This window comes from Mobula birostris, chromosome 21 (assembly GCF_030028105.1).
Source record: "Mobula birostris isolate sMobBir1 chromosome 21, sMobBir1.hap1, whole genome shotgun sequence".
Classification (NCBI taxonomy): Eukaryota; Metazoa; Chordata; class Chondrichthyes; order Myliobatiformes; family Myliobatidae; genus Mobula; species Mobula birostris.
In genome coordinates this window covers 52,514,700-52,541,461 of record NC_092390.1, presented here as the reverse complement: position 1 = coordinate 52,541,461, position 26,762 = coordinate 52,514,700, and the positions used below count along the sequence as shown (strand labels likewise).

The 26,762-nt window shown below is 38.3% G+C and overlaps 2 protein-coding genes across 5 annotated transcripts in view; both read left to right on the top strand.

Moving 5' to 3' along the window:
* Positions 1-902: 902 nt before the first annotated feature.
* On the top strand, positions 903-2,788 carry hmx2 (H6 family homeobox 2). The gene is made up of 2 exons (XM_072239787.1): positions 903-1,167; positions 2,250-2,788. Exons 1-2 carry the CDS (start codon positions 903-905, stop codon positions 2,786-2,788), a joined length of 804 nt encoding a protein of 267 aa, XP_072095888.1.
* Positions 2,789-5,917: 3,129 nt separating this feature from the next.
* The window catches only part of bub3 (BUB3 mitotic checkpoint protein), a 60,157-nt gene continuing 39,312 nt past the window's right edge, over positions 5,918-26,762 (top strand). For all 4 annotated transcript variants that reach the window (XM_072239471.1, XM_072239470.1, XM_072239468.1 and 1 more), the window contains exons 1-6: positions 5,918-6,029; positions 10,882-11,076; positions 15,155-15,224; positions 16,259-16,410; positions 20,466-20,624; positions 23,420-23,597. In XM_072239471.1, the coding sequence (XP_072095572.1) occupies positions 10,882-11,076; positions 15,155-15,224; positions 16,259-16,410; positions 20,466-20,624; positions 23,420-23,597 (754 nt within the window). In that variant the 5' untranslated portion in view covers positions 5,918-6,029. The remainder of the gene's footprint in view (positions 6,030-10,881; positions 11,077-15,154; positions 15,225-16,258; positions 16,411-20,465; positions 20,625-23,419; positions 23,598-26,762) is intronic.

Sequence of the window (26,762 nt, the reverse complement as noted above, 5' to 3'; positions counted from 1 at the left end):
CCAACACTCCCAATAAAATTAGCTGCCATTGAACACACATTTTGTTTCAGAACTAAACATTTTATAAATCAGTTCCGCTGCTGAAGCAGTATTTGTTGATATCACTAGGCTGCTCCATTCATAGCTTTGTGCTGCTCAGGCCACGAATTTTCAAAATCACTCTGTAAAAATTAAAGCACTCACATAGAGATCTGACAGATGGAACGAAGAATTCTTCTAAATTCCATATCCTCGACAATATAATCGGAAGAAATACTGCAATATGAATTATTTTTATTACATTATTTTTCATTTTTGGCATAAACATTTTATAATTGTTTTGATTTGTGCCTATCCCACGTTATCAACTTTATCTGACTACTTTTATAAACTCTGTAGTTATTAATGGCCCCATTTCCTGATTTCACTGAGCAGGAACTACTTAATATTTAGGAAGACAGTCACATAGTCAAGTGAGCTATACCGCAGCCTATCGTTCATTAAAACATAAAACAACTAGACGCATCCGTGTCACCACGTGCGCCTATTGGGCCACATCTATTGTCACACTGTGTTGCATCATGTTCCTCCAAAGTAAGAATATGTTTATAATGTTACAAACATCAACAATCGATCAGATACTTAGGTTAACCTAATCATCCCTTAGCTTGTGTAAAGTTCAAAATTTCCGGCACCGACTGCTGTTTTTGATTGGCTGCAACTCAAACCTACATGCAAATCAGCCAACGCCAGCGACTAAGCAGCAGATCAATACAGGTTTACGGGACACAGAGAATGCATTCAGCCCGTGCATGCTCAGGGAAAACGACCACAGAACAAAGCCAGAAGAATATACGTCCACTAAGACTTCTTCAAGCGACAGTGAGGCAATTAAGTTTGTGTTTTTTTTTAATGCACGCAGAATGAGCAACAAAGACGACATTACAAAGTGTTCCCCAGCCCCGATCTCCAGCTTCACCATCCAGTCCATACTTGGAACCTCGTCGAAGGAAGAACGCTCAGGTTGCAAAGACAATGCTAAAGTAAATGCCAGGCAGCGATGTTTGTCCGATTCCTCGGACGAAGAGTTAACCGAGGAAGGATACAAAGATCTAGACTGCTTCTGTTCTGACTCTGGCCCGGGAGAGCCCTGTCGCAGGCACCAGACTATCAGCTACACGTGTGTGAGTAAGTACAGCAAAATGGTTGATATTTATCCTGCACTATTATCCTTAATCTTTTTGGATATTGTTTATATAATAATTTTATTAGAGAAAATATTGCTAGCTTCTAATATTGTATTTAAATTGAAGCTTTTAGGGTTGTTTTCATTTTGTTTTATATATAGGGGCCGTAGGGTAACTCATAGACATCTCTAACATGATAATACCCACGCATAAACCAATATTTTAATGTCTTATTAAAAAACCAAACAAAAATAATGGGAACATCTTTAGACCATTCGCAGACGCCGACACTTTGGATTAATGCCGTCAATGAAGGTGCATTAAATTCATGTAAAGAGCAATAACCACATATTTTGTTGCGGATAGAGGGGACATCCATACGATTGATTTTTGAAGCATGACATTTGGTATTTTATAAATTCACATCAGAGCTTCATTTCAAAAGGAATTCAAAGACTTGACTGTGGTAGATGCATTGTGACGGAACCCTGGCTATCAGACAACGGCAGCAGCCTGGCTCCTGACTTCGTTCACACCACAATGGTCTCACAATGTACTTGCATAATTATTTATTTTCATTAACTGTAAATTACTGCACAGGTTAAGGAATACGTTTCCTCTTCATCTTTCATTAAGGGTTTACTAAATATGAACAATGGGATTCACCGGCCGCTTACAGCAAAATTGTGATGGTTTATGTTGCGCGTACAGGTGAGACATTAAAAGGCTGCATATCGCTGTAGGACAATTCGCAATATGTTGGCCTATGGATGATTGTTCAGAGACGGTAGCTGTTTCTTTGCAAGACAATATGTTAAATTCCGTTCAGCTTGCTCTCCTACGTTACCCGATTTTGGTTTCAATTATATTTAATGTCACTGTTTAAAGCAAAGTGTATTTCAAACGCCACTTCATTTAGATGAAAGCACCATTAAACATAAACCCTGTATGTCTTTCCGTTATTTTGGAGAGCAGACAGCAAGAGAGTTTTGTTTATAATTTGTAAAAGTAGTGGAAATATGATTACTGCAAAGACCAGGGAAAGAATGTCTGTAAAATATGTTTCATTGTTTTACATTTTAGGCAATTCTAAAGGAGTTGGCAACTCTGGGCAGGAAAACACGGAGAGGAGGCAGCAGTACCTTTCGCAAGATGGTCAGATTTACAAGGAAGAAAAGGAGAAAACTTGCTTGCAGACATCCTCAGACAGACAGAGGGAGGCGGACAGACAGGGGAATCCGGCCAAAAAGAAGACACGTACGGTTTTCTCCAGGAGCCAAGTCTACCAACTGGAATCCACGTTCGACATGAAACGTTACCTGAGCAGCTCGGAAAGAGCTTGCCTCGCCACCAGCCTGCAGCTCACAGAGACCCAAGTCAAAACCTGGTTCCAGAACCGTAGGAATAAGTGGAAGCGGCAGCTCTCAGCAGAACTTGAGGCAGCTAATATGGCTCACGCCTCAGCACAGACTCTTGTAGGAATGCCTCTAGTTTTCAGAGACAACTCCCTTTTGAGGGTTCCAGTCCCCAGATCAATTGCGTTCCCAGCTCCTTTGTATTATCCGGGCAGCAACGTTACAGCTCTTCCCTTCTACAATCTCTACAACAAAATTGAATACTGACATTTTCTGTCCACGTCTCTTTATAATTGTTTAACAATTAAATTGTATATTTATATAATATCCGTATCTGTTAAAATATATCTTTCTTATATGCAGTCACTTGCATAATTATAAAGACAATGTGCTTCTCTATAAATTGTATTAAATATACAGTGTATATATGGATTAAGTTGCAGTTTCTTATTTGATAACTATTTTCTATTAGTGAAGATGACGCCCAAATGGTCACATAAAAATCACAAAGGATACGAAGCTTGCATTCATTATCGAAATATTTCTTAATAGGTAGCAGGAAATCACAAAATATACATCTGGTTTGAAGGTTTTGCTCGAAATTCGTGCTAGGTTTCTTTTTTTGTCATCACAGAAATTCCCCACATGGCAAGCGAAATTAGCAGAGAACAAAACCAGGAGGAATAATGCAAATGCTGATGGGTTTCTTGCAAGAATCTTTGACCGCTATTTTACCCGCAGTACGAAAAACACCATTTATACGGTGCGCATGGCCCGTTAAACACCAATTAAGGATACTTCGTTCCTCGGATAAATTAACAAATTGAACTCATGTCACAGTAAATGTAAGCAAGGTTTTGTGTGTAACGCTACCGAAACTTTTATCAAGCAAAATTCTACAAATGCGATACCTTATCTGATCATGAAATGTTCTGTGCAAAAGATGCTCATACATAGCAGTTCAGAATTTCTTAACTTATTATTAAATTAATTACGTTATTAGCTTCACAGAAAGTTAATAAACGTGATTAAGGACATTCAAAATGTTTTGCAATGTCTTAAATCTAGTGCCTTTAATAGGAGAAATAAATTTAGGTTGGCATTTTCAAAGAATATGTTGGGTGAAAATTAATTGAAAGTAATTATTTAAGCAGTAATTCTTAATCTATAGAGTTATATTTTGGCGCCACACAATGTAGTTGCAACGATGTTAAATTCCATTTTATTATTTACTTCAACTGACTGATAAATAATTTGAAAAGTCAAAACTTGAATTTTTGAAGTAACTATTTGCGCTGAAGCCAGTGGTCGAAGTCACATCAAAGTAAAACAACATAGAACGTCTCTTAAAAATAAGTTCTAGATATGTTTAGAACAGTTCACGAAAGGTACGCCTCATTTTGATATAGCAAATGATTAGAAACCCTGCCTAGTAACATAAAGGGTTATTTCTGTATGTCCTTCCTTTCCGGTCCTGATGAGGGGTCTCGGCCCGAAACGTCGACTGTTTACTCTTTTCCGCAGATGCTGCCTGACCTGCTGAGTTCCTCCGGCAATATTTGTGCGTTGCTTTGGATTTCGAGCATCTGCAGATTTTCCCGTGTCTATATATAATATACCTTTTTACGGTCACATTCCATTTTAATTTTGGTGAGTTTATATTTACTTTAAGAATTCTAAGTGAACAATCAATGCTATCGACTATCGGTGAAATTAAAATGCACGATCATTTTTTAAAAAAACATTGAAAATTCGCATCTTCTGTCTGCCGTTCATTGAAATATATTTCAGCTACATAAATCAAACAGGCACAAAATATTTTGGATAAACTACAAAGGATGCACCACAGTGCAGGAGCTTGCGCTGAACTGGACGCCGAATGAATATTTCCAGAAGTGTTTTTAACAAAATGCGAATACGGTATTGTACTTTTGTTCTGCTGAATGTTTGGCTTCATCACGAATGCCCCATGCCTGTCTTATCTAGACCCAATAGGTAAGTACGAACCTCCACCTATATATTGCGTAATTGTGCAGCACAGTGTAGCAATTATTAATTTGCTATCCTGTTAGAATATTAGAACATACTTTTCGGTTTTCTTACGATCTCTCAAATCATTGCACACATCAAATCTTTAGAAAGGCATTAAAGGCTGTAGCACACAATACTATTTATCTACATAAATTATGTTTAAATGTAGTAAATTCGGAAGCACTTTTAATGGACAATAATTTGCATGGGTATCGGGGAAAGAATGACAAAGTAGTTCGAGAATCGACGCAGACTCGAGGGGCCGAATGGTCGCATGCAAAGCTGTATCAAGGAAACATCGCAAGAAAACGTAGTTATATTTTCTAGTTGCTGATTATTATTCAGTTTACTTTAACACTGTAGATTTATGGATCACTGATGTAATCCATAAATTAGCTTATATCGGAGTTGATCTCTCGATGCAATATGGAAAAAGGTTTTGTTTATAGATTGCGTCCTGCACTTCAAGAAAAAATATCAACCCAGTACTATTATTATTTTGTAACGTACAACGTGCAAGTATAGACAGCAAGTGCGTGAGGGGACAAGGAAACATAATCATGGTGATTTGAGAATAACTTCAAGATCATTTTACAGAAAATACACATTCTATAGAATTTACAGAAAATCACACAAATGCTTATATTCATTACTGAGAGCAAATAAAACATGGTAAATTAAAGGACATCTGTTATAGACTAAATCTAATTATGACCATTCCGTTCTAAAAAGTACCGTGAAAGTACTTATGAATTACTTTGTGCAAAGGTAGGTTTGAATAACATCTCGGTTAAAAATGGACACAATATTATATATCTAGATAACATTAGTTAAGAAACTACTCGGGTAGCTTTCATCCATAATACACGTATGTTACGTTTTAATTACTTTATCCAACTGATACTGTCAATATATTCTCCGTGCATTCACCCCACTGCTGCAATTTCTTTAAAACTGGGAGGATTACTTCCTCCGCAAGCGAACGCGAAAATATAGTTATGTATTGCAACAAGCATTTATGAGCTATAAATATTTGCATCAGTGTTAAAGATCTACAAATGTTAAACTTTCAGAGTAATTTAACCCTCTAAAAGAGGCAAATTATAAGGTGACATTCTTGCACCAAACTGTATTCTTAATAGATTTTCCTTTACACTATTTTCTCTTATAAAGAAGTGTTTGAATGCAACGCTCTCCTTTATTTGCAAGCTCATTTGCTCAAACTCAAGTTGAGATTTTGCAGGTGAGGAACAAAACTGTACTAACATAGCGTCACGTGAACAGCTCTCCGCGTGCGTCACATCCTTATCCCGAACCGACGTGAGGCGCGTCAAAGCGGTCTGCCTTCAAACTGGCCAATCAGAAGAGAGGATTACGAGTGGCGGCGACGCACGAGATCGGCGGTTGCTCGAACGGCTGCGCTCCGGACGGATTTCGGTTATAAATTCAAAGGGGAGGTTGAGGAGGGAGCGGCGAGGTAGGTCAATGGGCATGGGATGAGACTAATATATACCCTCGGTACGGCGGTGGTGTTGGAGAAGCTCTCATGCTTCTCCATGTCGGCACCATTAACGTTGGTGGAGCTGGTGTAGGCCGCAGGGCCGAGGCGGGCCGCGTCCGTGGGAGTCGGGCCTCTGGTTTTACTCTCTGATGCCACTTTCCCGATAAATGTTTGGCTTTTAACGGGCGCCCTCACGGTTTGGTGTTCGGCGAAACCTTTAACAAATATAGATTTGACAACAATCTTCATTCTTGTAACATTGCATGATTTTTATCTTGCATAATAATCAATGGCATTGGGTCAGGTATTATTTACTTTTATTATTCCCGTTGTTTCAGCCATTGGATGGCTTTTGAGTCATTGTTGCACAGTAGAGCTGTTCCTTCGGCCCGTCTTGTCCATTACTCCCATTTGTTTATATTTTTTACCTATATTTCCCAATCCTTTGTGATCTATTTACCTATGTCAATATCTTTTAAATATTATAATTGTACCCACCTCTACAGCTTCCATTGGCAGTTCATTCTATATACCTACCACTTTGTGGGTGACGTTTCCCTTGGGTCCCTCTTTAATTTTTTACCTTATCTTGTATCTGTGCCCTCTAGTTTTTGATATCACTATCCTGGGAACAGTCTAAAACCATGCAGCTTATCTGTGCTCGTTATGATTTTACAACGTTTACCCTTTGCCACCAAGGCTCCAGGGGAAAGAAGTCTAGCCTCTCCTTATAACTCAAGCAATCCAGTCCTGGTAACATACTGCTTATTCTACAGCTGAGGAACTAGAATTGCACACAATACTCCAAAATGTAGTCTCCTAAAAGACTTGTGTCCTAATCCCTGTGCTTGAAGTCCTGACTGACAAAGACTGTGCCAAATTTTGCCTTCATTTTCAAGGAACTATATACCTGTACTCATGAGTATTGTTTACTGTGAAAGACCCTGGTTTAAACTTGCCCAAGTGCAATCTCTTGTACTTGTCTGCGTTAAATTCTCTGCTGCTCACCGAAATGTTCACTTCACCTATTGAACCAGATTCCATTTTAATCTTAGGTACATTGTGCCATCAATCTTGGTGTGATTGGCAAAATTACTGACCATGCAAACTACATTCTCATCCTAAGTGTCAATATAGATGACAAGAAACTGGATGCAAAATTCAAAGCAAATTTATTAGAAAAATTCATACATGTTGCAATAATAACCCTGGGATTCATTTTTTTTGTGGGCATACTCAGTAAATCCAAGAACCATAATAGAATCAATGAAAGAGACTGGTTGTTTGTCCACTGTATTGTGGGCAAAGTGCAAAAAACAACAAACTGTACAGATACAAAAAATATATAATAAATAAGCAATAAATATGGAGAACATGAGATGAGTAGTCCTTGAAAGTGATAGAGCAAGTGAAGTTAATCCCCTCTGGTTCAAGAGCCTCTCCATCTCTGATCTCCCAGTGAGGACTGGCTCATGAACCTCCAGTTTCCTCCTGGTCAATAATCAGCTCTTTGGTCTTGCTGACATTAAGAGAGAGGTTGTTTATGTAGTGCCAATTCCTGTGGCACATGACTGGTCACTGGTCTCAATCCTCCAATCCAAAATACAACCCTTCACTACCACGAGGAAATCTGCAGATGCTGGAAATTCAAGCAACTTTGATGTGTGTTCCTTTACTACCAGTCTCTGAATCCTTCCACCAATTGGCTTGCTCATCCTGCATCGCATATGATCTAATCTTCTGGGGTGGTGAGCCTGCTGTCAATTAGAATAGGACAAATTTTGAAATTTTTCTATTATCATTTAAAAACTAAGAATTGTGATCACTGTTCCCATAGTACTGTACTCCCCCCACTGATATCTCAGTGTCTTGCCTAAACTAATTTCCCATTAGGCTGTCCAGTGTTGCCCCCTCTGGTAGCACACTTTCCTGGACACATTTAACAGATTTTACACCATCCAAGCCATTTTCACCCTGGCAATTCCAGTCAATATGCATAAACTATTGGGGGAGGGGCTACATCACAATCCCATCAAAGTGATCATCTCATTTCTAAGTTTCACTTAGATAGCTTCACTGGATGACGCCCAAGAATACCCAAAGTACAGCTGTGATGTAATAAAAAGTGACCCTAATTAAGAGTGCAAATCCCTTCTTCTCTTTCCTCCACCTTTGTTATGCCTGTAGCATGATTGTCATTGGCACAAGTGTGGATCATGATTTCTGGGTACTCACTCTTCCCTTTCAGAGTATTTTGTTTTTACTTGGATAACCTTGATCCTGACACTCGGGAGGCAGCACACCATTCTGACATCATGGTCATGGCCACAGAAATAGGGCAGCACACCACAGTAGCATAGCTATTAAAACTTGGGGTGTCGGAGTTCTGTTCCAATGCCAATGTAAAGGGTTTGTATGTTCTCCCCGTGAACACGTATGTTTCCTCTGCTCCAGTTCCTCCCCCAAATTCCAAAGACGTACTGGTTAGTAGGTTAATTGGCCATTGTAAATTGTCTTGTGGTTAGACTAGTGGTCATTAAATGGGTTGCTGGACAGTGCGGCTCACTGGGTTAAGAGGGCCTGTTTTGCACTGTATCTAAATAAAATAAATAAAAATTCCCTGTGCCCCTGATTAAGAAGTTGTCTACAAACCCCATTTCCAGAAAAGTTGGGGTATTTTCCAAAATACAATAAAAACAAAAATCTGTGATATGTTAATTTATGTGAACCTTTATTTAACTGCCAAAAGTACAAAGAAAAGATTTTCAATAGTTTTACTGACCAACTTAATTGTATTTTGTAAATGTACACGAATTTAGAATTTGATGGCTGCAACACATTCAACAGAAGTTGGGACAGAGTTAAAATAAGATTGAAAAGTGCACAGAATATTCAAGTAACACCGGTTTGGAAGACTCCACATTAAGCAGGCTAATTGGTAACAGGTGAGGTATCATGACTGGGTATAAAAGTAGCATCCATCAAAGGCTCAGTCTTTGCAAGCAAGGATGGGTCGTGGCTCACCCCTTTGTGCCAAAATACGTGAGAGAATTGTTAGTCAGTTCAAAAGGAACATTTCTCAATGCAAGATTGCAGAGAATTCAGAGACATCTCAGTGCGTAAAGAGCAAGGTCGGAAACCACTGTTGAATGCGCGTGATCTTCGAGCCCTCTGGCGGCACTGCCTAAGAAACCGTCATGCTACTGAGACAATTATAGCCACCTGGGCTCGGGAGTACTTCGGAAAACTATCGTCACTCAACACAGTCCGTCGCTGCATCCAGAAATGCAACTTGAAACTGTATCACACAAGGAGGAAGCTATACATCAACTCTATGCAGAAACGCCGGCAAGTTCTCTGGGCCCAAGCTCATCTCAGATGGACCGAAAGACTGTGGAACCGTGTGCTGTGGTCAGATGAGTCCACGTTTCAGCTAGTTTTTGGAAAAAATGGGTGTCGAGTTCTCCATGCCAAAGATGAAAACGACCATCCAGATTGTTATCAGCGAAAGGTGCAAAAGCCCAGCATCTGTGATGGTATGGGGGTGCATCACTGCCCACAGCATGGGTGATTCGCACGTATGTGAAGGTATCATTGACTCTGAGGCGTATATTAGGATTTTAGAGAGACATATGTTGCCATCAAGGTGACGTCTCTTCCCGGGATGTCCATGCTTATTTCAGCAGGACAATGCCAGACCACATTCTGCACGGGCTACAACAGCGTGGCTTTGTAGACACAGTGCGTGTGCTTGACTGGCCTGCTGCCAGTCCAGATCTATCTCCTATTGAAAATGTGTGGCGCATCATGAAGAGAAGAATCAGACTGTTGAGCAGCTGAAGTCTTATATCAAGCAAGAATGGACAAAATTTCCAATTGTAAATCTACTACAATTAGTATCCTCAGTTCCAAAACGATTAAAACCTGTTATTAAAAGGAAAGGTGATGTAACACAATGGTAAACATGCCTCTGTCCCAACTTTTGTTGAGTGTGTTGCAGCCATCAAATTCTAAATTTGTATGTTTACAAAATACAATTAAGTTGGTTAGTAAAACTATTGAAAATCTTTTCTTTGTACTTTTGTCAGTTAAATAAAGGTTCACATGAATTAACATCACAGATTTTTGTTTTTATTGTATTTTGGAAAATATCCCAACTTTTCTGGAAATGGGGTTTGTACAATTATTGCTTGTCCAGACCTTGCCCTATCCTGCTTTACAACAGAGCCAGTTGTGGTGGCCACTGACCTGGCTGCTGCGATGCTTCCTAGAAAGACTGTACCACCATCACCGTGTCCAAACTGCTGTACTTGTATGGGGAGGGTTTGTGGTTGCAGGGGGATAGCTGGAGGCAACTCTTCCACTACCTGCTAGCTCCTGGTAGTCACCCATCTACCTGTGACTGAATGTTTGTGTGACCACCTCCCTGAAACTCCTTTCTATGACGCTCTGCCTCCTGTAGTGAGTGACTCTATCTGCAGCTCTCTCTGATCTCATGTAAGGGTATTAAGTGAATTTTTTTTGTTATGTCATTCCTGGACTTTTTTTCTTTGTAATATAGTATCCAGTTGATTTTTTTTTAATCACTCTTGTGCTTCCAAGTCAGTATCCACTTCTCAAAGTGACTGTAATTATAACAATTGTGATTTACGTTAAGATCCAACAATAAAAATCGATGGTGCTTTGCAGAAAAGCCTTACTGTCATAATACAATGTACGGAGTGTTTTTTTTCAAGATGGGAAGTAGTAATTTGTTTTGGTTGCTGGTCTTTTTAATTTGTCAAATTTTAGTAAAGATTGTATTGAAATAATGTTGTTTTGTTTTCAGATGACTGGCTCAAATGAATTCAAGCTAAACCAATGTCCTGAGGATGGAATATCAGCTATCAAGTTCAGCCCAAACACCTCTCAGTTCCTCTTGGTGTCATCCTGGGACTGTACTGTCCGTTTGTATGATATCACGTCGAATAATATGCGCCTAAAGTATCAACATTCAGCTGCTGTCCTGGACTGTGCTTTTCATGTAAGGGACTATTTTCACTTTGCTATTAAATTGTGATCAGCACATCAGTTTTGAGTAAAAGGAAATGTGTCCTCTTCAGAGTTAATGTTCAAGTCATGTGATAACAAATCATTACTTTTAAAAACTACTTTAATGAATTGGCTTGGGGTGTTAATATTTTGTGTAATGTTTGTAAATAAACTCATGCTGTCAAATAATTTTAATCTTTTGAGCTATTTTTCATTTTTTTTATGTCATCACTTTTGATTGTTGGTTCTGAGTCCTTTATTTTCCATCTTCATTTTTAGTTCCTTCTAAAGGCACAGTTTGAAGCTTTGAGGTATAAGCTCAAGTTCCAGCCTATGCTATGCCTATGTTTCAGGATTCCAAAAGTCATCTTTTTTCTATCTAACACAATGGTATTATATTGGCATTGTACAACAGTCTACAGTTTTTTGTGTGTGTGTGCGCGCGTGTGTATACACACAGAGGATTCCGGTTAATTGGGACACAGTACCTTTTTGGGCCAATTAAGCAGGTGCAGCAATTAGCTGAAATTCCATGAACATAGTTAAAAAAGTATAAAAAAGACAACTGCTATTCAACTGAGTAACAAGTTACATATTTAAATGAAATACAGGAATTGGAACACTATAAATACTATTGCAGTACTAGAAAGCTGGGTATTAGTTCTTAATAGTTATTGATGAAGAAATTCATCCAGTGTACATGTTCTCTTGATTAAGTGGATACAACTGATGCTAGTTAAAAATGGTTCACTCTAAGTACAGTGTAGTGTGTGTTGACCACGCAATGCAATTGTCTGATGCCAGTTAGAAACTGTTCAGCAACAGTCTCCTGCCCCAATTAGGTGACATTGTGTTCCAAATTAACAAAGGAAATCCTGGCTATTTTCTTGATTTGTTTTTGTTCTTTGAGAGTTGTTCAAAATAAGAGTCTTGTATTTGGATGAGCTTCTTTAATTCAGACTGTACCCTCTTGGATAGATATATAAAAAAGTTCTTGTACATTTAGGGATTGTCTCTAGAATCATGACCAATAGTTGTATCTTAATATGAAAACATTTATTGGTTATGCAAACACGAGGAAATCTGCAGATGCTGGAAATTCAAGCAACACACACAAAAAATGCTGGTGAGCATTTCAGTTAGTCCTGACGAAGGATCTCGGCCCGAAACGTTGACTGTACCACTTCCTATAGATGCTGCCTGGCCTACTGTGTTCACCAGCATTTTTTGTGTGTGTTACTGGTTATCATGTTTGCATTTGTGAGAATTGACTTGTGTGCAAATTGGTTTCAGTGCTCAATATGTAGTAACAATAACTACATTTTGAAAGATACAAAATTGGTCTGAAATTATGAAGTTACAATGAAGACATAAAATCAAGATTTCAGATAGACTGATCTGGGGAAATGGAAACAGAGTTCACATTTCAGGTCAAAGAACCTTTAATAGTTCTGCGTGATCTGTTGAATATTTTTAGCAGTTTTATTTTTTTATTTCAGGTTTCCAGCATCTATAGTTTGATTTTTATTTACAGGTTAGATGCAAGTTTTTCCTGTATTTCATGTGTAGAACTTCCCTTTCTGATGTCTTTATTCTAATTCTGTTTACTGCTTCCAATATCATTCATGGCTTAGATTGTTTAGTTTCAGATATCTTTTCTACTTGATCCTTTATTTTAGTACCCTGGCCTCAGAGTGGGGTGTGGCGGGCGGGGAGGGAATGAGTTGTGTGAATTTTGTTGTAGCTCCAAACTACCTGGTTACAGTTCTGGTATCTATTGTCTGTGTGTAAGCTTATATGATGTAGTCAGAATAACAAGAATTTGTCGTGTGACTAGCACCCAGTCTTTGCATATATTTTTCATTTGTATGTACTGTATTGTGTTTGTATTTTATTCACCTGCAAATGTTTTGGTGCTTTGCTTATAGGTATGTTATTCTCACTCATGCAACAATGATGCTGATTCATTTTCAGTCAATACCATAAGGCATAGAAGTAGAATTAGGCCATTTGGACCATTGTCTGTTTCACTAACTGATCATGGCCAATTTATTTCTCCCTCTCAACCCCATTCTCCTGCCTTTTCCTAGTAACTTTTTAAATCCTTACTAATCATGAGCCTGTCAACCTCTGCTTTAAATTTATCCAAAGACTTTGCCTCCACAGCCATCTGTGTCAATGAATTCTACAGATTCATCACCCTCTGGCTAAAGAAATTCCTGCTGCTCTCTGTCCTAAAGGAACATCCTTTTATTATGAGCCTATGCCCTACAGTCCTAGACTCCAACTTCTGCAAACACATTTACATCCACATCATCTAGGCCTTTCAATATTCAGTAGATTCAGTAGTTCAGTTTAATATCAGAGAATGTATACAATCTGAAATCCTAACTCTTCAAGGGCGTTTTACTGAGCACTCCCTCCAATCTTCTAAACTCTAGTGAGTATACGCCCAGACCATCAAACATTCCTCATACCTCTTCATCCCTGGGTTCACTTTTATGAACCAGCTCTGGACTCTGCCCATTGACAGGACATCTTTCCTTAGATATCCGGTTCAAACTGCTCAATACACCATATGTGGTCTGATCCGTACTTTCTAAGGCCTGAGCACTAAATCCTTGCTTTTGTATTCTAATCCTCAATGCTAACATTGCCTTCCATACTGCAGACTCAAATTGCAATTAACCTTCATGGAATCCTGCATTAGGACCTTTGTATCTCTGATTCTGAATTATTTCCCCATTTAGAAAATAGTCTACGCCTTTATTCAGTGTCAGGACATCCAGAGTGCACGGCAGTATTCTACCTACCACTTATTTGCCAATTCTCTTAGCTTGTCCAAATCATTCAGCAGATATTTCCTTAACACTACCTTCCCCTCCACCTATCTTTGCATCATCCACAACCTTGGCCAGAAAGCCATCAATTCTGTTATGCAGATCATTAACATATAATGTGAAAAGTAGCAGACCCATCACCAGCCGTGCAAAAACCACTAGTCACTGGCAGCCAACTAGAAAGCCGCTTTTATTTCCATTACTTGCATTTTGCCAGTCAGCCAATCTTCTTTCCACATTAATACCTTTTCTGTAGCACAATGGGTTCCTATCTTATTAAGCAACTCATGTGTAGCACCTTGTCGAAGGCCTGTAGGAATCTAGATAAACAACATTTAGCTAGCTCTCCTTCGTCTACCCTACTTGTTACGTTCTCAAGACCTTTCAGCTTTCCAAGTACAGTCGGCTCTCCGTATCCGCGGGTTCCGCACCCGCGGATTCAACCAGCCGCAGATTGGGAAAACCCGTAAGTTCTCTCTCCAGCACTGGTTGTTTGAGCATTGTTCGCCTCGCGTCTCATTCGGTTGTGAAGAAGCAATTACCATTAATTTATATGGGTAAAATTTTTGAGCATTCCCAGACCCAAAATATAACCTACCAAATCATACCAAATAACACATAAAACCTAAAATAACACTAACATATAGTAAAAGCAGGAATGATATGCTACTAGCAGAACCAATAGTAACATCGGCAGCTTTCAAGATTCTTTCTGCGTGTAAATACAGTAGTACGAATGGTGGACGCAGGCAAGTTTAACGCACGCGCAATGTCTTTAATTCATTCACTACGATCGAAACGCTTAATTATGTCCAGTTTTACGCTAAACGTTACACCCTTACGATCTCTCTTAGGCTTTGTATAGGGACGTGAGCATTCGTGAATTTTGGTATCCGCGGGGGGGTCCTGGAACCAGTCCCCCGCGGATATGGAGGGCCGACTGTACCTTCTTGGTGATAGTGACTATACTCACTTGCCCTCCTGACACTTGAATTTCAGGCATGTTGTTGGTTTCTTCTACAGTGAAGATTGATATCAAAATAGTACTTTAATTTGTCCACTGTTTCTTTGTTCTCGTTACTTCTCCTTAATTGTTCCACTCATTACAGATATTGTTTGAATTGTTAAGAATTTTCAGTATTGATTTTGTTTCAGGTTTTCAGTACCTGGAGTTTTTAGCTTTGTAGTTGGGTAAAATACAATGTTAATTTTTTAATTCACTGTAAATAGGATCCAACTCATGCATGGAGTGGTGGATTGGACCTTTCTCTGAAAATGCGTGATTTAAACACAGACCAAGGTGAGAAATGTTTATGTTAAACATGCTACTTAAGGAGGTGCATGATGTGATAAAATACACTTTTGAAATAGTGTAGGGACAACAATTCCTTGAAAGGTTGCTTTTGTTGAGGTTATTTTTTTAATGTAATTAAAATGGGGGAAAGACTGTTTCCCCATTTTCTAAGGAAAGATGTCCTGTCAATGGGCAGAGTCCAGAGCTGGTTTATAAGAGTGAATCCTCAGGATAGGGGTCTAAAGCTCGGGGTGGGGGGGGGTGTCATAGATTTAGGGTGAGAGTGGAAATGTTTAAAAGAGACCTGAAGGGCAACTTTTTCACACATGATGGTGAGTACTGTGGATTCTGGTTAAATGGGACACATCAAGACCAGTACATTTTAGTCCAAATAGCTGAAGTTTCATGGAAATAATTAAAAAGTTATTAAAGAAAAAAACTACTGTTTAACTGAGCAACATTTTATTAATTTAAATGAAATAAAGACAGATTAGACCACGACCAATATCTCTACAGTACTATAAAATTGTGTATTAGTTCCTAATTATTATCGATGGAGGAATTCATGTAGAAAAGGTAGAGGCAGGAAAGTTGTTTCCACTGGTAGGTGAGATTAGAACTAGGAGGCATAGCCTCAAGACTCGGAGAAGTAGATTTAGTATGGAGATGAGGAACTGCTTTTCCCAAAGAGTGGTGAATCTGTGGAATTCTCTGCCCAGTGGAGGCTACCTCAGTAAATATATTTAAGACAAGGTTGGATAGATTTTTGCATAGTAAGGGAATTGAGAGTTACAGGAAAAGGCAGGTAGGTGGAGGTGAGTCTGTGGCTGGATCAGCCATGATCTTACTGAATGGTGGAGCAGGCTCGACGGGCCAGATGGCCTACACCTGCTCCTATTTGTTCTTATGTTCTTATATTGTGGTACAGATGAGTTTTTTTTAAAAGTTTGCTTTTCTTATAAAATACTCACAGTTTGCGATGGGGACAAATATTGTTTTTTCATGTGATGTTCATTCAGTCAATTTTATCTTTCATATAGAATCTATTGTGGGTTCCCATGATGCTTCAATTCGTTGTGTTGAGTATTGTCCTGAAGTGAACGTAATGGTCACCGGAAGTTGGGATCAAACAGTCAAGCTGTGGGATCCTAGAACACCTTGCAATGCTGGAACATTTGCACAACCAGAAAGGGTATGCAGTGCTGTTATAAAGTAAATGTTTTAAATAAAACTTAACTGTTGAACAGCATATAAACAAATATACGGTTGTAGTATTTCTAAGAACAAAAATGCGGGTTATTCAAAATGCAATGCTTTGTAGCCTAACTTTAGAAGTGAAAGTTGAATTTTTATTTGTAAATCTCTCTTTTGGTTTTGTACAGAAGTAAATTCATGACCTTGTTAGTGTTTAAAATACTAAATGGATGGTATGTTAGACAAACTGAGTCCTTTATATTCCGAACACAGTTTTGAAACGAGAACAGTGTTAATCAGAGATGATACCAGAAAATATTTCTCTTTGCATGGTAAGGAAAATCTAAAACTCTTTATCACCCAAAAAACTGTTGTAGCTGGATCAATAGACATTTTTAAATTATTTTTTGGCAAATTTATTATGGGCTGTAGATGTAATGTGAGTGATGTAATGGACTGGCTGGAAGGACTGAATGACATGCTCCTGCATCTGTGTAAAATTTTGTTTGCAATGAAGTTATCTTTGTTTTGGTATGTTAAAGATGATCCAAGCCTTTGCCTCAAGTAATGAGGATAATTGATTATATTTTTTTTTCATCCGTAGAAACTTCCAAGTTGATAACTGAAATCTGTTTTAGATTAGGATAAAGTTTTGTTTCCTAGTTTTGAATTATTTTGAATATGGAGATAAAACACTGGGAATTTGAACACATCCGGAACACGTTGCAGATGTAAAGGAGCACAAAGAACAATAAGGTTATTCGTGTCTCTTAGCACTAAGGAAGTTTATTTGACTTAAAATATCTTCATTTTTTAGGTGTTTTAATGAGCTGAATAATGCCTTTGTCTGGAGGACTAGAGAATTTAATCTTTTTCAAGTAGACTCTAGAATCTTATACATGCTAAATTTTAATGTAAAGCTGGAATCAGGATAATCCTTTGCATTACTTCTTGTTCCCTTAGGTTTTTTTCCCATACAAGATATGATGTAAAAAGTAGGTTGGTGTTTGTATTGTAGAACCTTAGATGATACCAGCACAGAGATGCATTTTCAATTCTCTTGAAATAATTTTCACCTTTTGCTCGTAATATATAGATAAGGTTCAAATCTTGTGATAGTATAATGTTAAGAAGTTAACCTCCTGCTCTAAGCACCCTATTACTACATCATTATTTGCTGCAATATCTACTAACTGACCATGAAGCTATTCCATTACTCTTAGCCTAATTTTTTTTTAGTAATATCTTTGTTTAGTGAAAATAGCTTGTGGTGAATGAGTGTATGATTTATAGCATGTTAGGTTCCAAGAGCCAGTGATGAATCTGTGACAGAATGGAGTGGAACAGACAGGCATTGTCGATGAAACTGTTTATTGGTTCACTGGGATTCATTATGGCATCAGTTTTTTTATCTGATTGAGTAATACTATTTCTGATGAATGTGTTCACAGAGTAGACTGGCAGAATCTACATGACCCATCGGTTCTATCATTTGATTTATGAGTACATAGGAGTTGGGAATATCAAACTTGCAATGCGGAAAATACCTGACAACCAGTATTTCAAAGATGCACGTGCAATACATGTAATTCAAACTATTGATACAAATTGCAAGCTTGAATTCAGCAAAATCACTTTTAATACTCTTAACACAGGATGTGTATGGAAGCTCAACTGCAGTGCATGATGTGGCTTTAGTCTTGAAGCTACTTGCAAATTTTTTAAATTTGGGCCTGTTGACTGTGGATTTAGTAAGGCAGACTGAAGAATGGCATTCAGGTCCAAATGTACATGCTGGAGTAAAAAGGTGCCTTGAGGATGATGCAGTGACTAATTTTCACTGTGTAGATATTTGCAAAGTCCTAAGAGGTTGACTTAATTGCTATATTCTCTAGATTTTAGCTTTCATAAAAAATATTAAAAATAAAATTAGAAATTGTTTACTGTCAGTATCAGGTCACAATTAGTCACTATCAGGTACATGACTATTTGGGAATAATAAAATAGAAGGTGCTCAGTCTATTTAGGAATGAAGTGGCAGTGCTTCCTCCTAATGTTTTTATTACATCAAAATAAAATGGAGCACCAAGGAAGGCACTGGGGTATTTCTGGGGGAAGAAGTGTTACATAGGAGTTGGGAATATCAAACTTGCAATGCGGAAAATACCTGACAACCAGTATTTCAAAGATGCACGTGCAATACATGTAATTCAAACTATTGATACAAATTGCAAGCTTGAATTCAGCAAAATCACTTTTAAAACTCTTAACACAGGATGTGTATGGAAGCTCAACTGCAGTGCATGATGTGGCTTTAGTCTTGAAGCTACTTGCAAATTTTTTAAATTTGGGCCTGTTGACTGTGTCCTGTCCACATGCATTTCACTGTTTGATGTACATGTGACAAATAAAAATAATCTTAAATTTCCTCAAGCTGATATCTTGGTTTTTCATTAGGTCTTTCTATTTGGGAACTATTTCTCCATGTTTGTTAGCAACCCTCAAGTTACTTCCCTGCTGTTGTCCTTGTCTGTACTGTTTTTTTTAAATTGAAGCCAACAGAAGATCCATGAAATCACTAGTTTTAATTCTGCTTTCTTTTTTTGCTATCTGTGCACATTTAAATGTCATTTTTTCCCGATTTATTTCTTTTCTAATTTTCCTGTTTTTGCACAGTAGTTGTTAGTTTTAATGAAACTGAGTTTGAACTTTCACTGCAAATTTTTGCTGTTCGTCATCATCTCTGGACTTTGATTAATTGCATATTCAGGTTCATGAATGTTCATCTTTTTACAACATTGTAGATATTTGTTTATCATTTAGTTTCTGTCGGTTGCTTATAGGTGGGTACTAAATGACTTCTTGAAACTTAATGCCTTTGACCCTCGCACATCTTTTTTTCCATGTACATCTCATTAATTAGCCTGCTAATCTTTCCTGTGATGTATTCTAGTATTTAGTGAAGGTATTGGGAGGTGCTAGGTGTTAGCTAAAATAAATGAATTGCTGCATACAAGGTTGTTTGAGGAAGTTGAAAGTGAAAACTGAAGTGGAAAGTTTGTCCCCAGTGTATTTCAGTTGTGAGTACTCCAGAAACTAATGATTTACAGGGCAACAAAGCAGAACTTAACTGAAGATATCAAATTGTGTAACAGTATTGGTAATCTGAAAGACTGAGGCTGTATATTGTTGCCTTTAAAAATATATATTTGGATAGTTACACAAGGAATGCGTATTGATTCCTGACAAATGTATAAAGATAAGGTAGACGAGCATTGATGAGAAGACAGTAAGAATTGATTATTACTTGGTTGTTGACCACTGCATGGACCAGTCAATCAAATATGCTTGAATTTGACTGTCACATCAACTTTGCCATCTCCTGGTAGAAATCTAAATTATGGATTAATAAGAAAAAAATGTTCTGCAATATTCTCCAGAAAATTAAATGGTAACTTTTATCAATTATCAATAAAGCAACTGCCCCTTGTGATAAGAATGATGCTTCCACTTGAGGGCATCAAATGAAACAAGTAGTGGAAAATTAACTACAAGAATGTTGTCAGATGTTGCAGAAAAACAGTGCATTGTGAAACCATGAAGGATGTGTGTTCGATTTGCTTTTATTGAAGACTTCCTAGCAAGTTGAATACACTAACATCAATCACTTTAAGCACTCAGTATTTTGTATTTGTTTTAATTGAAAAACTTTATGAATGGACTCTTAAAGGAGAGATGTATATTTTCTGTGTGCTGAATAACTGAATATTTTCTATCATGCTCAGTGAAGGGCACACAGTAATTTGAGTTTAAGCTATCAAGTGTAGTTTACTTCATATGCTACATCCTTTAATTGGATGACTTGCTAAAACCAATTAGCTTCAGATTATTACCATCAGTATCAGTCAAAGAGGATGCTAGATTTATCCTATCTTTCTGGGCTCTTAAAACCTAGCATAAAATGTGGAAGCATTTCCACCTTTATTACCTGTATGTACTTATAAGGAAAAATAGTTGAGCTTTTTAACCTTCTCCCCATACCCTCAACTTTAGGTATATACTCTTTCTGTGTCTGGTGATCGTCTAATTGTTGGAACAGCTGGCCGCCGTGTACTGGTGTGGGACCTGAGGAACATGGGCTACGTACAGCAAAGGAGAGAATCTAGTCTCAAGTATCAGACCCGCTGCATTAGAGCATTTCCAAATAAGCAGGTAATATCCATGTTTAACAGTGCTATTTGTATTCTTTAAGTTCAACCTTTTATTATAGTTCAATGTAAACTGAATATTCCACATCTGAAATATTCTTGGGAAAAGGATGAGAAACATTTTGATCACTTAAGATCAGTGTACCCACCTGCTTATTCGTCCTATTCCCCTTCTCTCATCATGCTGCTACCTGGCTAAAACCTCGCCCAAACAAATAATATTAAAAAAAAATCGATTTTGTTTTACAGCTTGTACTACTCTAAGGGATTGTTTTTCTCTTCTGATCTTACCAAGTTTCCTTTGAAATCTGGTAACAACCTCATTTACAGCACAGGAGGCTGTTCATTCTATATTGCCAGCTTAAAATGTGTTAATCATATTTGTCAGCACTCAGTTGCATAACTTGCAGGATCGTGTGTTTTTCCAGTCATTTTTAAAAATGTGATGAAGACTTTTGATTCCACTGCCCTGTTGAAGGTGATTTCTAGATGTCCATCTCTTCAGTGAATTTTTCAACTTTTCTGTATTTCTAACAAATCAATTTTCATTCATGTCCTTTAGTAATTGGTCTCTTTGCTAAATGAAATAGATCCTTATTACTTACCCTACCTAGCTTCTCATTGTTTTAGCAACACTCACAACAAGTTGGAGGAACTCAGCAGGTCGGGCAGCATCCGTGGAAAAGATGGCGTTTTGGGCTGGAACCCTTCGTCAGCACTGTAGAGGAAAGGGGCAGAGGCCCTATAAAGAAGGTAGGGGGAGGGTGGGAAGGAGAAAGCTAGTAGGTTCCAGGTGAAAAACCAGTAAGGGGAAAGATAAAGGGATGGGGGAGGGGAAGCAGGGAGGTGATAGGCAGGAAAGTTGAAGAAGGAATAGGGGAAAACACAATGGGTAGCAGAAGGAGGCAGAACCATGAGGGAGGTGATAGGCAGCTGGAGGAGGGGGCAGAGTGACATAGGGATAGAGGAAGGGAGGGAGAGGGAAGTACCGGAAGTTGGAGAATTCTATGTTCATACCAAAGGGCTGGAGACTACCTAGACGGTTTATGAGGTGTTGCTGCTTCAACCTGAGTTTAGCCTCATCATGGCAGTACTGGCAGTTGTGCAGGATTCCCTAAAGGCTAATTTGCATGTTGAGTTTGTGGTGAAGAAGGCAAAGGCAATGATAACATTCATTTCAAGAGGGCTAGAATATAGAAGCAAGGATGTAATGTTGGAACTTTATAAATCACCTGTGAGGCCTCATGAGGAGTATTGTGAACAGGGTAGGGCCGCTTATCTTAGAAGGGATGTGCTGAAACTGGAGAGGGTTCAAAGGAAGTTCACAAAAATGATTTCAAGATTGAATGATTGAATAATGAAAGGCCTTGATGGAGTGGATGTGAAGAGGATATTTCCTCTGGTGGGAGTCTATAAGACCAGAGGACTCAGCTTCAGAATAGTGGGGCGTCCTTTTAGAATAGAAGTGAGGAGGAATTTTTTTAGCCAGGGGTGGTGAATCTGTGGAATTCTTTGCCACATGTATCTGTGGAGGCCAAGTCTTTATGTATATTTATGGTATTACGTACCCCGTAACTGGTTGCCAAACCAGCAGAAATGGGCCACTTAGTTGGAGTCTGGATTACTGGAACTAAGAAAGTTTTATTAAAGAAATAAGTAACACAGTACTCTAATCGTAAGGATATAAATGCAACGGGTTAGCAATGATAAAACACACATGTACACAGAACTAGGATAATAGGAATCAATCAAGCTCTATCGCAGTCTAGGGGTAAAATGATCAGTCTCAATTGACGCAGAGTTCAGTTCAGCTCAGTACAGTTCGCAGCAATTGCTGTTCTGCCATTAGAGAGAGAGAGAGAGAGCGTGCGAATGATGATATGCAAATCGGATTCAAACAGACCTTTGATATTCCTCGCAGTTAGCTTTTGGGTGAGCCCTTTTTAATGTCTTCTGAGGTCACCAACTGTGACCCCTCCGTTCTGGATACGATCGTTCTTCCGCGGTGAACCCGGCACCCAGGCAGGGGCGGACACACACACCAGGTTCCCACCAACCGTACCTTTTCATCCTGTGCGTCTATGGTCGGTCCCGCGACCAGACCTCCAAACGCTCACCAACTTGTGGGGGCACACCGCACTTCCAGTGTCTCGTGATCTCGTGGTGTCTGTCTTGCCTTAGCGAACCTGTTCCTTTTATCACCCTGCTGGGGTATCGCCTGTCCATCAAACTTCAAACAGTTCAGGTTCAAAGCAACCGGTCTATCAATACTCGGAACTGTATCTCTTTTCGTTAATCTCTCGTCTCTCATTAACATTTTGAATGCTTCTCCCTTTTGTCTCTCTTATCTTTCTCATCAGCATCAATCTTCTGATAACCTGGTCCTTCGTCACAATGGCAGAGGCTGATTCTTGATTGGTTAGGGTATGAAGGGATAAGGGGAGAAGGCAGGAAATTGGGGCTGAGAGGAAAATTGGATAAGCCATGATGAAATGGTAGAGCAGGCTCGATGGACCAAATGGCCTAATTTTGCTCCTGTGTCTTATGGTCTTATGATCTTAACAGATCTGTGTGCAGGCAGGTGAGCAAAATTTCAAGTGGTCCTGCTCTATTTACACTGTGTAAGTATAATCTGTTACCTGCATTTCTAATACTTCTCTGTATTCAGACTAAATTATGAATGGATTCTCTTGCAATTTCTTGAAATCATAAGATTTTGAGAGGATTAAATAGCTTTTGATTAATGAAAAGCTTTGAATCTAGTTTGTATAATCTGTGCATTTTGTATCATCTTCTTAGGGCTATGTTCTTAGTTCAATTGAAGGACGTGTTGCAGTGGAGTACCTTGATCCTAACCCGGAAGTACAAAAGAAGAAGTATGCTTTTAAATGTCATCGATTGAAAGAGAACAACCTTGAACAAATCTATCCAGTCAATGCCATTTCATTCCACAGTGTTCATAATACATTTGCTACAGGTAAGATATAACTTTAAAAAGTTCTGTATTACTGAACTTTACTAAAGTACGTCCTCTCATGTTAGGGTCAAGACTCAACTTTTAGATTAATTGTGGCCAGTTTTAAAAAGCAGTTATCTTTTATACCATTTTAATTTCAATATGTGAATAATTTTGTGTGCAGGTTTTTATTTGTTCCAGGCCTGATTGCTGTTGCTTGGGTTCCCCAACTAGCTTTTTATTTCCCCATTAAAGGATATATGGCAGAATTGATTTGACTTGTGCACTGAAAGCTTTGTAGCTTCTGGTGTTATTTTCCATATCTGCTGTGCTTTTTTCAAAATGCTAGCAAACAAAGTTCGGTGATGGAATGTTAATACTTTTCAGTTTATTTTTGAATTTATTTTCCTAACCATATGAGCAGTATCAAATCTCAATGATTTGGGCACAAGAACCTAATTTGCTAATTTTTGGTAAATTATGCCTCAACTATTTGGAAATGTTTTAATCTCAAAGATGTGAAATATAAACAATAGAGCAGGGGTTGCAAACCTTTTTGAAGGAGTGTGCCCAAATTGGCAATAATCTTAAAAATTATCTTGCGTCCCCTGGTAATTTTGAGCAGATTAATGAATTAGTCACGATAACTCTGAATATTCTTAAGGAAAAGGATGAGTCCTGTTGCTTATTTATGTGTTTTACTATTAATAAAGGTGTAACAGAGACAAATTGAAATAAATGAAGCATTTTCAAAAACCTGTTCAAAAATTAATATTAATCTTTCAAAAACAATTTAAAAATAACATCATTTCTAAATAGTATTGTAATTGTAGCCATTTAGTATCCAAGTATTGCTGTGTACACCAGGTCTGCCAGGATTTCCAAGCTTATCATCCAGTGTCAGTGTTCCTGCAATCATCTAGCTAAAGGCAGGTTGGCGTGAGGCATTTCCTGTTCTTGAGTTGTTTTAAAATAAAGATCATTGGCTACTCATTTGGTAGTGAAGATAATCATTAAGTTTTTTTTATCATAGGTGGGGTTTAAAGAATTGTGGTGGCACTGCATGCCACGTGCCAACAAAGTTTTTACATGTACCATAGGTTCGCCACCCTTGCAAGAGCATACTGCATGTTTGAATGTTTTTTCAAGTTTGTAAATTTGGTCTTTAATTTGAGAAATATTAGGATTCATATCAGCATTTTTCAATGGTGATTTTATTTTCTATCAAGGTTACAAACTAAAGACCTCTTAAATTGAGCTAATTTTGAAACTGATGGATTAGATAATTTGTTATAATATGCAATAAATTAACTGTTGGCTAGTAATTTGCTGATGGCATATTGGAATAGCATTTTACATACTTCATTAAATATTCCAAAGAATAGTAGCTAAAATGCATCTAAATATAACAAAGCAGTGCATTTTAAAATTACCCCTGATGCTTTGTTTGTTTTGCTTAAACAAAAAAAAATCTGAATGTTCAGTTTAAATACATTGAAATTTGCAAGTAATAACTAGTTTTTAAAATGGATATTTAAGCAGTGTAACATTCCTGTTGACAATTGTGGGTAAAGTTCAATTTGGGATGTGGAGGGAGTTCTCTAAGATTCAAATTTTCTTAATATAAATCATACTGGAATGTGGTTGCTGATAGTAATTTTAGAGAATGGATTTGATGATGCTGTCATTAATGTGAACAAATTAATTTAAAGCAGCAGTCTTTTGAACTGGTTGAGAGGTGTGGGTAGTAAATTACTAGGAGATTGCTGGTGACCACCAGGTTAGGTGCAGATTACAGCTTGCTTAGTGAGTGTATAGCACATTGGACCTTGTGCTGGCTCAGAGTTAGCCAATGAGCATTTGGCGAAAATATCAGAATGGTATTTTAAGGTATGACTAAAGTTAAATTTCAGACAATTCCAGAATATCAGTGGAGATTTTGAGAGCGGTAACACTATTGGGAGAGGGATTTACGCATGCTCTTCATGAGTGGGTATGTTTCCTAGACCCTCTGGTTTCTTTCCATGTACCAAGGAAGTACTGGTAGGTAACTCCGTGAGTAAATGGCAAAATAAATCAAGTGAAGTATTTTGTGGTGGTACAGGAAAATAAAGGAACAGGAATAAGGCTAATGGCACTACCCAGAGAGGAAGTAAGAGCAGCTTGTAGAATGGTGCGAGCTCAACAACTTAAGTCCCAACAAAGACAAGGCTAAAGAGATAATTGTGGTCTTTAAGGAAGGTGCAGACTGATCACTCAGCATTGCTCATAAACAGCTCCTCCATGGAGGAAGTTAGGAGCACCAAGTTTCTGGGAGTGCACATGATGGACAATTTCACCTGGTCCCTCAACACCAGCTTTTCACTTCTTGAGTAGATTCAGGTGAGCAAAGCACTCTTCCTCCTCCCCATTTTAACCAATTATCCTGACCAGCTTATCATCTTCTGGTATGGGAATTCCAAGGCATCTGACTGCAAGATGTATAAAGGATTGCTGAGAGGATCATTGGGGTCTCTCTTCCACTCATCTGGAGTGCTGCATACACCGGGCCCTTAGCATTGTTAAGGATCCCTCCATCCATCTCACATTTTCATTGACATCCTTTGTTAGGCAGGAGATGCCGTAGCATTTGGACAAGTACTGTTAGCTTCTTCCCCCAGGCCGTGAGACTACTGAACTCCCAGCCACCACCCAGATCTCACCTGAAGTAGAATTATACAGTTTGCTTTTTTAGCTTGTTTCGTAAATATACCTTATGCTAAATGTTCTGGAATATTTTATTTAATGATTTATTTGTGGTAATAATTACTTGGTGTATGAGTTACCTTGGTACAGGGGAATGTTGTTTCATTTGGTGATGTACGTGTATACAGTTGAATGACAATAAACTTGAACTTTCCTCTGACAACTGACAGCCTGACAGACTGAATGGTCATCTAATATGACGGTACTGTTCATTGAGCTGCTACCTCAGCACCAGTGATCAGGGTTCATTTCTAACCTCCAGTGCTGACCGGAAGGAGTTTACCTATTTTCCCTTTGATCATGTGGGTATAGACCCCCTGGTTTTCTTTCACATGCTAATTACATGAGGTTGGTACAAATTACCACTTGTACATGGGTAAATTGTAAAATCTAGGAAGTTGGCATTGTAGGAATCAGATAAAACTTGTAGGGGAATGCAAT

Bases quoted from the DNA above. Each gene is read 5' to 3' on its own strand.
- hmx2 (XM_072239787.1), top strand. From the start codon at position 903: ATGAGCAACAAAGACGACATTACAAAGTGTTCCCCAGCCCCGATCTCC. The intron at 1,168-2,249 runs GTAAGTACAGCA...TTTACATTTTAG, and splicing joins TATCAGCTACACGTGTGTGA to GCAATTCTAAAGGAGTTGGC.